Source organism: Narcine bancroftii, chromosome 5 (genome assembly GCF_036971445.1).
Source record: "Narcine bancroftii isolate sNarBan1 chromosome 5, sNarBan1.hap1, whole genome shotgun sequence".
Classification (NCBI taxonomy): Eukaryota; Metazoa; Chordata; class Chondrichthyes; order Torpediniformes; family Narcinidae; genus Narcine; species Narcine bancroftii.
This window is the reverse complement of record NC_091473.1, coordinates 87,042,158-87,053,410: the sequence shown is the minus strand read 5'-3', so window position 1 is coordinate 87,053,410 and position 11,253 is coordinate 87,042,158. Positions and strand designations below refer to the sequence as shown.

Here is an 11,253-nt window from a genome sequence, read left to right as displayed (position 1 = left end):
TCAAACCGTGCATCTTGGCGCCTCACAGTTTGGCGGGCAGCAACCTCCTTTGAAGAAGACCGCAGAGCCCACCTCACTGGCAAAAGACAAAGGAGGAAAAACCCAACACCCAACCCCAACCAACCAATTTTCCCCTGCAACCGCTGCAACCGTGTCTGCCTGTCCCGCATCGGACTTGTCAGCCACAAACGAGCCTGCAGCTGACGTGGACATTTACCCCCTCCATAAATCTTCGTCCCCGAAGCCAAGCCAAAGATATACATATGTATATATATATGTGTGTGTGTATATGTATATATACATATGTATATATATACATATATATACACAAACACACACACATATATATATATATACACACACACACATATATATATATATCTATATATACACACACACACATATATATATATAGATATATATCTATATATATATATTTAGAACGTTTTCCTGTCAACGCTCTTGCCCATTTCTGCTCTCCTGCTGAGTCAAGTAGCAAAGTGAGTCGGCTGATTTTCAGCGAAATTTGTTCCGTTACAGATGCAGACAGTTTTGCGGTTACACTCTATTTATAAGCAGAAGAAACCGATAGCAGAAGGGGCGGTGCCTGGAACTAGTAAGTTTTTGGAGAAAGCAGTGAAGGAAGAAGGGCCGACAGCATCACACTACATAGAGCCCGTGGAGAGTGAACACATCCGAATCCAAAGCGCGGCATGTCTTTGACAGACACCATCCGACTGTGGGACGAAGCGATCACGGCAGCAGACCAGCGAGAATGGATGACGGCATTGGACACATTCGCTGCAATTCAGGAGCCCAGCTCCAAAATCTGCTTCAACATCGGCTCCTTGCACCTGTTACTGGGCCACTTGGGCGAGGCTGAGAAGGTGGGTGGAAACTCTGAAGGAGTATCAATTCCAACCGAGATGTTACAATGATCACGACAAAGTTGTAAACTTGGTCAAAGGATTCTTAGAACAAGTTTAATTGATCGAGAACGTTGGGAATGTTCTGGCAGAAGGGTGTGGTTGATATATTGCTCAAGGATGCAAGCGATTCAATGGAAAAGTGGGAATTAAACCGTTTTTGACGTAGATATAAATTTCATTCAAAACAACACAGAAATAAACCTAAATGCAGTTTTCCAAAAAATAACTTGTTTATTTTATTAACCATTTTTAGATATAAGACCTTAGTTGGACGCCACTTGGAATATTATATTCAGTTTTGGTTACCTCAATTACAGGAAAGAAGTGGATGCTATAGAATAAGTGCAGAGGAGATTTACAAGGATAATCCCTGGATTGGAAAGCAGACCTTATGATTGAACATTACAGCACAGAAACAGGCCCCTTCGACCCTTCTAGTGAATGTGGAACCATTTTTCTGCCTTTTCTCACTGACCCACACCCAGTCCATAGCCACCCCCCCCCCCCCCCCACCCCATACCTCTCCTATCCATGTGGCTGTCCAAATTCTTCTTAAATACTAAAATTGAGCTGGCGTTCACCCAGCTGGCAGCTTGATCCACACTCCTTTCCACTCTCTGTGTGGATAACAGGGATTTTACTGTAATTCCTTATTAATTTATAACTTTCAAGCATCCAAAACATAGGTTTTGCCACAAAATACTAGAATTAGACAGAATGGATGACTTCAATTTGATCCACATATGTTCTCAGTTAGTTAATCACAACCTCAAAACTTCATTTTTCCTTCTTCGAGTGATAAGAATAACGGGGGATCTGATGGAGACATACAAGATGATGAGAGGCATTGTGGATGGCTAGGAGCTATTCCCCAGGGATGAAATGGCTAACACAAGGAGTCAGCATTTAAGGTGGTTGGCAATAGGTTTATGGGTGATGTTAGGTTGTCACACAGAGAGGTGGGTACTTGGAATGCACTGCCGGCAATGGTGGTTGAGGCAGGTACAAAGGATCTTTTAAGAGACTTAGATACGTACATGGGACAGTGAAAAATGGAGGGTTTTGCAGTCAGGAAATTCTAGGCAGTTGTTAGAGTAGGTAATTGGGTCAGCACAACACAGCGGGCCAAAAAACCTGTACTGTGCTGCAGATTTCTATTTTACTACAGAGTACCATTGCCAGCGATGTGGCTTACTGGGGTTTCACCTCCTCCCTCATTTCAGGGGCTTCTGTAACAGACTCAGCTCCTCAATGCATGGTAGTGAAAAGATCCCAGACTGTCTTTCCCCATAAAGCCTTGTGTTATCTGAACCAAGCTTGATGTGTCCTTCATGTGTGTACTCCTGAAGCCTGGAATATACAGTTGGCAGCATTCTCTACTGATCTCAGTGTGCTGGAAGTGCAACTTATTTTCAGGCAAAACCAAGAATGTCTTTCACCGAGTTGATGATCTTCCAGCAGCTCTGGTTGTCTGTCTCTGTGTGTCCCTGGACTAGCCTGTAAATCAGCTGCTGTTGGAGTTGAAACATAACAAAGACCTCTCCACACACTTTTAGCAAATCCACAGAATGCAAAGAAGTAGGAAACTGTCACCTCTCTAGTGTAGTCATCTCGAAGGCAATGTGTGCTGGAGGAGATGCAGGAAGGATTTGATGAGGAAGGTTCCTCTCACTACCTGCCAGGCCAAGTACGTGCTTGTTTAAATGATCTAGATAGGGTGTTCAGGAAATCATCACAGAGTCCTTGTCCCTTGTTCCTCAGTGACTGCTGGCTGTTCCATGCTAACCACTGCCTGATGGACTTGTGGTTACAGATGTTTGTCTGGAAAAGCTTTTCCATGAAGGATAGGTAGTGTGGCAGAATCCAGCCGATTGGGACATCATGCTGGAATGGGGCCAGGTTCATCCTTCTCAAAACCTGGGACAGGTAGAACCTCAGCACATAGCAGCACTTGATGACCTCGTACCTTGGATCTACATGCAGCCAGATGCAGCCACACATGAAGTTGGCCATGAGAATGAGGGCTACGTTGGGTGTGCCCTTGCCCCGTTGTCCATTGAGTTGTACATTGCCACCCATTAGACCTGTACCTTTCTGAACCCCGAGTTGAAATGAAGACAACTCAGACAACTGCCAGGGTGGAGGCATGGGGGCTGACCACACCTAAGCCAAGTACAGCAATACCAATCGCATCTTCCCTGTTCAGGTTCTTCCCTGTTACTGAGAGGGAGCACTGCTCCTACAGATGAAATTTCTGGTGAACATTCACTATCTGCTTCAAACGATTTTTATTATACTTCTTTACCCTTTTGAACCAGGTCCACAGTACCTGATTGTAAATGGGATGGTGAACCAGTATGGGGAGACTTTTGACAGAGTAGGATGGAACTACTTATTCAAAGTATTACAGAGGTTCAATCTACCAGGAAAATATATTAATTGGATTAAAGCATTATATAATGGACCATTGGCGAAGGTAACAGTAAATGGATATGTATCGAACCAATTTAAATTAAGTAGGTCAACTAGGCAGGGATGTCCATTATTTCCCTCACTGTTCGCTTTAGCAATAGAACCATTGGCAGAACTGAGAAGAACAGAAAATAAAATAAAAGGGATAAAAATAAAAGAGGAGTATAAAATCAGTTTATTTGCAGATGACATCATAGTATACTTAACAGTACCAGGAATATCAATAAAAGAACTACATAAGAAATTGAAGGAGTATGGAGAAAGATTAACGCAAAGAAAAGTGAAGTGATGCCAATGAGTAATGCAGATTATACAGAATTTAAAAAAGAATCACCATTTAAATGGCAAACACAAGCAATCTGATACCTAGGTATTAGGTTAGATAATAATTTAAGCCACTTGTACAAATTAAATTATCAGACACTAATAAAGAAATTGCAGGAAGACTTAGAATATTGGAAAGAATTACTGCTAACGTTGATAGGGATGTCCATTATTCCCCTCACAGACACAATGATAATTAAAAGATTTATAACGAACATGTACATCAAGCTGCAAGTGAACGAAAATGATGAAATAAGCTATAAACCTAAACAAAAGTGGAAAAAGGATTTAAACATAAAGATAAAAAATGAAATATGGGAAAAGTTATGTTCTGGTTACGCATGATACAGTATAATTGGTTACACAGGTTATATATCATGCCCCAAAAGTTAAAAAAAATTGGATCCAACATTATCAAATAGATACTTTTGCTGTAAGTAGGAAATGGGATCAACAGTACATGCAATTTGGGTATGTGAGAAAGTGAAAAAGTTTTGGGAAGAACTAAATCAGATATTAAATAAAATCACAAAAAGCAACATACCAAAAAATCCAGAGATCTTTCTTCTAAGTAATATAAGAAGTAAAGAATTAGGCCTCAAACTGGATGAAACACAAAAACGATTAATTATGATAACCTTAGCTGTAGCAAAAAAATGTATAATGTTAACTTGGAAATTGGAAGAGAGCCTGAGAGTATAGCAATGGTACATGGAAATGAATAAATGTATTCCATTGGAAAAAATAACATAATTTAAAAAATTAATTCACATTATTTGAACAAATTTGGGAACTATACATGGAAACTAACAGAGAGGGCTCATCCCCCCTAAAATGATAAGAAGAGAAAATGACTTGATCCAGTGTGTAAAAGTAGATGACACATTTTTCTTGTTTATTTTTCATTGTTTGATGACATTGTTTAATGATTTTATTGTATTGTATATGTTGAATTGGATGTTAATTGGATATGTTAAATGGAGGGGGAGGGGGGGTGAGAAGGTAGGGGGGAAAAAAGGGGAGAAAATGGCACTGTGTATATTTAAGAGGCAAATGTTTGTATGTATTTTGGTTGATATGGTTCCCAGTGTGAAAAATAAAAATTATATAAAAAAAGTGAGAGTGGAGCCTTGTTTCTCCTCTCATAGACGTCTTGGATCATCTTCTGCTATTCTGCTGGATGACATCAGTGATCATTACTTGGGCAGTAGATGTTATTTGTCTCAAACTTGCAGCTCTCCAGAACTTTCTTAATGATAGAGGTCCTGGTTGAAAGGATTCCCCTTCTTCGCATCCTTTACTGTCACCCTGACAGTGTAATGGATGCCTTGGCCTACAGAAGAGCTTTCCCTGTCCACCCTTGTAAGACTGTTGGTGGTGGACTTAATGCTGGAAAGAGGTTTTAGATTGGTCCTCCAATCAGCATGGATCTGCCCCTGCATCAGCTGTTCAACTTGCACATCCTCAGAAGTTCTTGCAGCCACAGGTGTCCTCTTTCTCCTTGTATGAACAGGTCCTTGGGGATCCAATCATCTCAAGGTTGATAAAAGGTCTTAGCCAAAAGGCTGATCTTTAGAACATTGCCAATGGCAAGTTTGAGCTTGCAAGTGAGGGAAATATTTACTCATTTATCAGGCAAACATCACTTGGCAATTACCATGTTCAAGCAGAAAATGTTTAATGTAAAATAATCATTTAATGATACAGCGTAGTTGAAGGACATTCCAGCCCACGAAACCAGTGTAGCTTTACTTCACTGAATTAGTCCACCAATGCTGGGCATTTTGGAGGGTGGGAGGAAAGTGGAGCACCTGGAGAAAACCCATGCAGGTCATGGGGAGAACATAGAGGCAGCATCGATTAGAGTCCAGGTTGGTTGCACTGTAATAAACTAGTGCCAACTACCACTCTAACGGTGCTGCTCAAAGCCTGTTGTGAAATCTGAAAGTCAGCAGATGCTGTGATTGGAGTTAAAAAAAAACCCACAGAAATACCGAGGAACTGAGCCGGTCTCGCAGCATTCATAGGAGGTAAAGATGTATTATTGCTATTTTGAGCCTGACCCCTTCAAGGTATAGGCAAAAAAAAAACAGGCATGGATCTGAATTAAAGACTGGGGAGAGAAAGGAGGAAGAATAAGAGGGGGAGAAGTTCAGACCAACAGCCAAAAGATGTTAATTGGATATGATGAAAGGTGAGAATTGATTTTGGCTCTGTGAAAGGAGATAGTGGGAAGAGGGAAGAGAGAGAGGGAGAGAGAGAGAGACAGAACTTGAAGAAAGAATTTAAACAAAAAAGTCTGTAGACACTGATTGAAGTAAAAACACAATGCTGGAGAAATTCAGCAGGTATATAACAAAGATGAGCAACAATTTGGGCTCAAGTCCAAAACATTGGTTATGTATCTTTATTAGAGGAAAGGAGCAGGGGAAAGAAGAAGGTGTTGGGAAGGGAGGAAGAAGAGAGAGAAGGGTGGTTTTAACAGAAACTGGAGAAGAAGATGTTGATGTCATTGGTTGGGGGGGGGGTGGTGCCCAGATGGAAGATGAGGTGTTGTCTCTCTAATTTGCAGATGGCCTCTAATTTGAGATGCTCAATGAAGCAATTTCCCAGTCTGCGCCCAGTCTCTCCGATGTAAAGGAGACCACAACGAGAACACCAGATGCAGAAGATAATTCCTGCAGATTCACAAGCGAAGTGTTACTTCACTTGGAAGGACTCTTTGAGACCCCGATTGGTGGTGAGGGAGGAGGTGTGGGTGCAAGTGGAGCATCTCTTGTGGTCATAGGGATAGGTGCCAAAGGGATGATTAGCGGGGAGGGAGAAAATCTGAGAGGGGAAGATGATGTGAGACCACTGAGTTCCTCCAGTATTTCTGTGTTTTTTCTCAAAACCTGCTGTCCACTTTCTTTAGCACTCTTCATATGTTTTTGATTCCCGTAAGTTTGCTAGCAAGTGTGGAACTCTCTGCCACAGAAAGTTGATGAGGCTAGTTCATTAGATCTTTTCAAAGTGGAGTTGGATGCTGCCCTATGGGCAATCTGGATCAAAGGGAACAGTCAGAATGAGGATAAAGTTTTTAAGTGATATGATCAGAGATGATCATATTGAATGGTGGTGCAAGCTTAAAGGCTTAAATGGCTTCTACTATTTTCCATGTTTCTACTGAAAATGAATTTTTTTGTTAATATTATTGGAAGACAATTTTTACTGGTTGTGGGTTAAATAGAATGATAATTAAGTAGTTTAGTAATGCCATCTTGAAACAGTAGTGTACCTTAAAGCAGCAATGAGTTGTAGGGTGCTTTAATGGGAGAGGAGGATTAATCTGCACTCCTTATTCTCCAGGCATTTGACAAGAGTATCTGCAGGGATGAGCATTTGGCAGTGGCTTTTTTTCAACGAGGGAATACCTTATACAAAAATGAAAAGTAAGTTGCTTTCCTACATTATCTTGGAATTGATTTGATACATTTTGAAGTGAAATCAGTAGGCACCCAGAGATTTCTGTGGTAGGCTATTTGGGGAAGTCTGACTTCACTTTATCAATTACATTTTAAAAGCTGTATGAATGTGAGACTTGAAGTATTGATTTTATTTTTGTCTGTTTTGGCATTTGTACTGTATGTTCGTCAGAACTTGCAAACCAATGTCTGTTGATGGAAGTCATAATACACTTGTGTAATATCTTCTGGTTATTTTGTTTTATTTATATTGCACCAAATTTTGTGCTCAGGTATGAAGAGGCTTTGAGGGATTTCACAGAAGCATTTAATCTACTGAGGGGTAATCAGTTGATTGACTACAATCAGCTGGGCCTAAGGTACAAGCTGAGTGCTTGTCAGGTAAGTCAAGTTTATTGTCATCTGATTGTACAAGTACAACCTGACGAATCCAATCTGGTCCTCGGTGCAAAACATGCAGACACGCAACCAGACAAATAAAGCATATGCAGGATAAGTATTATATCTATAAAAATATATAAATAAATTTGTTTTGTACAAATGAGAGTCTTGGATGGTCAGTGTGAGCAGTGTGATCGTTCACCATTTTCACTGCCTATGGGAAGAAGCTCTTCCCCAGCCTGGTGGTGCTGGCTCTGATACTCCTCTACCTCTTTCTTGATGGGAGCAGCTGAAAGATGCTGTGTGAAGGGTGGAAGGGGTCCTCAATGATTTTGTGCACCCTCTTCAAATAATAATCCTGGGAGATCATATCATTGTGGTGGGGTGGGTGGTGGTGGGGGGTCGGGGGGGAAGAGACACTCCGGTGATCCTCTCTGCCACTCTGTGGATTAACCTCCAATCCATTTCTCTGCTGCAATCGTACCACACTGTGATAAAGCCGGCCAGGACGCTCTCAATAGAGCTCCTGTGGAAGGCTGACATAATGGTAGCCGGTAGCCTTGCCAGCTTCAGTCTTCTCAGGAAGTGTAATCTTCTATACCTGGCAAGCCTGGTAAGGATATGTTGAGAGTCCACATTCATCATCACCTGGCTATCCATCCCATAGGATGATGGTTCCTTTCAGTCTGCAGAGTTTGATATGACGATCCCTACTCCTCAGAAAGGAACAGTATGTGTGTGAATGGATTTAAGTGAGTAGGGGTTGCACAGTTCCAGACCCACCCTCTCGACATCCTCTGCTGGATCCAGTGGCATGGTGAGGTCCAAGACGGCTGGGGAAGTTCTGTTACAGTGAATGGCCAGACCGAGCTTTGATACAAGGGATGCCGTTTCTGTGCTTCACAGCACGTGTTTGCTAGATGGCCATTGACCCTACGAGAGGGTTCATCTGCTCTTTGACAGGTCTTGTTTTTCATCTTGCAGGGTGTCTACCCACCCTCTGCACCAGGCAAGCCTGGTCGGGGTGCAAGTTTAGTTGCCAACCACTCGACCATGCAACAGGTAGTACTGGGTTACATGGTACCAGTAGCTCTCCAATGAGTGATCTGACACTGAGTCAGTAGAGTGTCCATAATAGGTCACTAATTAAGTGAACTCCAAGAAACTTGGTGCTCTCCACACTCTCAACTACAGAATTATTGATGTGTAGTGGAGGGAGGTCATTTCTGGTCCTCCTGAAGTCCAAGATCATTTCCTTAATCTTGACCACATTGAGACTCAGGTTGTTACTCTCTCACCATTTTCCACCCCTTCTCAGTAGTGCGACCCATTGTTGTTACTGATGAGGCCATCTATTGTTATCTATAAATGTGATGACATTGTTGGAACTGGATCTGGTGATGCAAACATGGATCAGTGGTGTGAACAGGCATGGCTGAGCACACTGCCCTGAGGTGTGCCAGGGCTCAGTGTGATGGTGCTCAGTACCCTGCTACCAACCCGGACAAACTGTTTTTTCCATTCGGAAGTCCAGGATCCAGTTACAGAGAGGGGTGTTGAGTCCCAGTGATGACAGCTTCTCCACCAGCCTTTGGGGAATTATTGTATTAAATGCCAAGTTGAAGTCAAGGAGCAGCCTGGCATATGAGGTGTCATTCTCCAAGAGGGCCAGGACAGATTGAAGCAATGAGGCTATAGCATCGTCTGTGGAATGGTTTCTTCTATAGGTGAATTGAAATAGATCCAGCGTCTCTGGCAGATGTGCTTTGATGCATTCCATCACCAGTTGCTTGAAGCATTTCATAATGGTGGACATCAGGGCCACAAGGAGTTAGTCATTGAGACCTGTTATTGTTGCCTTCTTGGGTACCTGGATGATGTTGGCTGTCTTGAACCCTGTGGAAATGGTGGACTTCTGCAGTGAAGTGTTGAAGATGTCTGTGAAGACCTCTGTCAGTTGGTTTGCGCAGTCCTTCAGTATCTGACCAGGTATGTTGTCTGTTCCCGCCGCCTCGTGTGGGTTCATCTTGGATAGGGTACTCCTCACCTCAGCTCTGGTTATGCGGGGCCCCCTTCACCAGGGGAGCATGGAGCTTTCTTTGGTATCATCCTGCTCTTATCATCACATCGTGTATAGAAGGTGTTAAGTGTGTCCGGAAGGAAGGAGTCATTGTTCTTGATTTGCAAGGTTGACTTGTGATTTGTAATAGTCTAGATCCCTTGCTACATGTGCCTTGTGCGCCAGTATCCCACAGCTGCCTGTGGATCTTCTGTGGATACCCTCCTTTGCCTTCTGGAATGCATGGGAGAGTTCAGCCCTGGCTGACATTAGTGCCATACTATCCCCTGTCCTGAAGGCAGCATCACGATCTCTGAGAAGGGCCCAGATCTCTACAACCAACCATGGTTTCTGGTTATCCCTGGTCATGAAGCATTTTATCTCAGTGACATCCTCAATGCACTTACTGATGTAGCTAGTCACTGAGCTCATGTACTCCTCTATGTTTCTATGACCAATGTAGGTAGCTGCCTCCCTGAAACAGCTACAGTCACTGGCACTGGTCTCAAGGCAGTTCTGCAGCACTGCTATGACCACCCTCACCTCCCAGGCCACGTCCTGATCTCCCTGCGAACTAACCTAGTTTGCTTTGCCAGCGGTCCTCGTGCTGGGGTTAGCAGGACAGACATGTGATTTGAGTAACCAAGGTGGGGACGAGGTTCATCCTTGTATGCACCAAGGACGTTGATGTAGACCTGATTCAGGGTGTTCTCTTTGGTGGTGAAGTTCACATTCTAGCTCCTTTTCCACTGGCACCCCATCCCAGGAATTTACTTTGACAGGGTCCAGTGGAAAAGGTACACTGTCCGAACGTTGATGTCAAATGACATCAATTCATGCTGGGGATTAACCACCTCTACCCCTACTCATAGCCTTGGCATTTGCTAATAAAACCAATGGAAAAGGGACAGCAGAAAGTCACCTGTTTCCAGTTGAAGGTAGAACACTCTGATCCCCGGAGATGAGGGTGTTCAGTGGAAAAGCAATTACTGTCCCAGTTAACAGTGGCCCAGTGGAAATGGCACAAAGGGCTTCCTACCCCAGATCACTGCCCAGCCAATTATCTGGAATCCCAGTAGAAAAGGGGCTACTGTTGAAACCGTGGTAAAAAATTTTTCAGGTTGGTGTGATTGAAGTCATCAACAACAATCATGGCACCATCAGGGTAGGAAGTCTAGGCTATGCAGATGGCACCATAAAGCTCCTTCATGGCTTCAGCCTCATTAGCTGAAGGTGGAATTTAGACTGCGGCAATCAGCATGGCCGAGAATTCCCCGGGCAGGTAGAGGGGTCTGCATTTCACCAGGAGTAAATTTAAAGTATATGTTCACTCATGCCAAGCTGGCCAGTTCAAAAAATAGAGAGTATGGGGAAAAAAGGACACCCATGGCAGAAACAGAGAGAAAATCAGTCTTGGTAGATTGTACAATAAGGGATTGATCCTAAAAGAAAAATACTCACTTCATGCACATTTTGGGGTTCATGAGGCATCAACATGATGTAAGCTCTTAGCTGGTCTTTCTGGTGCACAAGATTTAGATGATAGCAGTTGAGGATCAGGAATCAAACCCTAAGATGCTTCTTGAACTGTCGGAAGCTTTAAGTTGGATTAGCAGTCCAGTGG

The 11,253-nt window shown here is 43.0% G+C and overlaps 1 protein-coding gene across 4 annotated transcripts in view; it reads left to right on the top strand.

Moving 5' to 3' along the window:
- The first annotated feature begins 611 nt into the window (after nucleotides 1-611).
- The window catches only part of ncf2 (neutrophil cytosolic factor 2), a 56,102-nt gene continuing 45,460 nt past the window's right edge, over nucleotides 612-11,253 (top strand). For all 4 annotated transcript variants that reach the window (XR_011357707.1, XM_069938208.1, XM_069938210.1 and 1 more), the window contains exons 1-3: nucleotides 612-887; nucleotides 7,074-7,156; nucleotides 7,462-7,570. Coding sequence is in view for 3 of the 4 variants with exons in the window: in XM_069938208.1 (XP_069794309.1) it covers nucleotides 714-887; nucleotides 7,074-7,156; nucleotides 7,462-7,570 (366 nt within the window). In the remaining variant the exon portion in view is untranslated. The remainder of the gene's footprint in view (nucleotides 888-7,073; nucleotides 7,157-7,461; nucleotides 7,571-11,253) is intronic.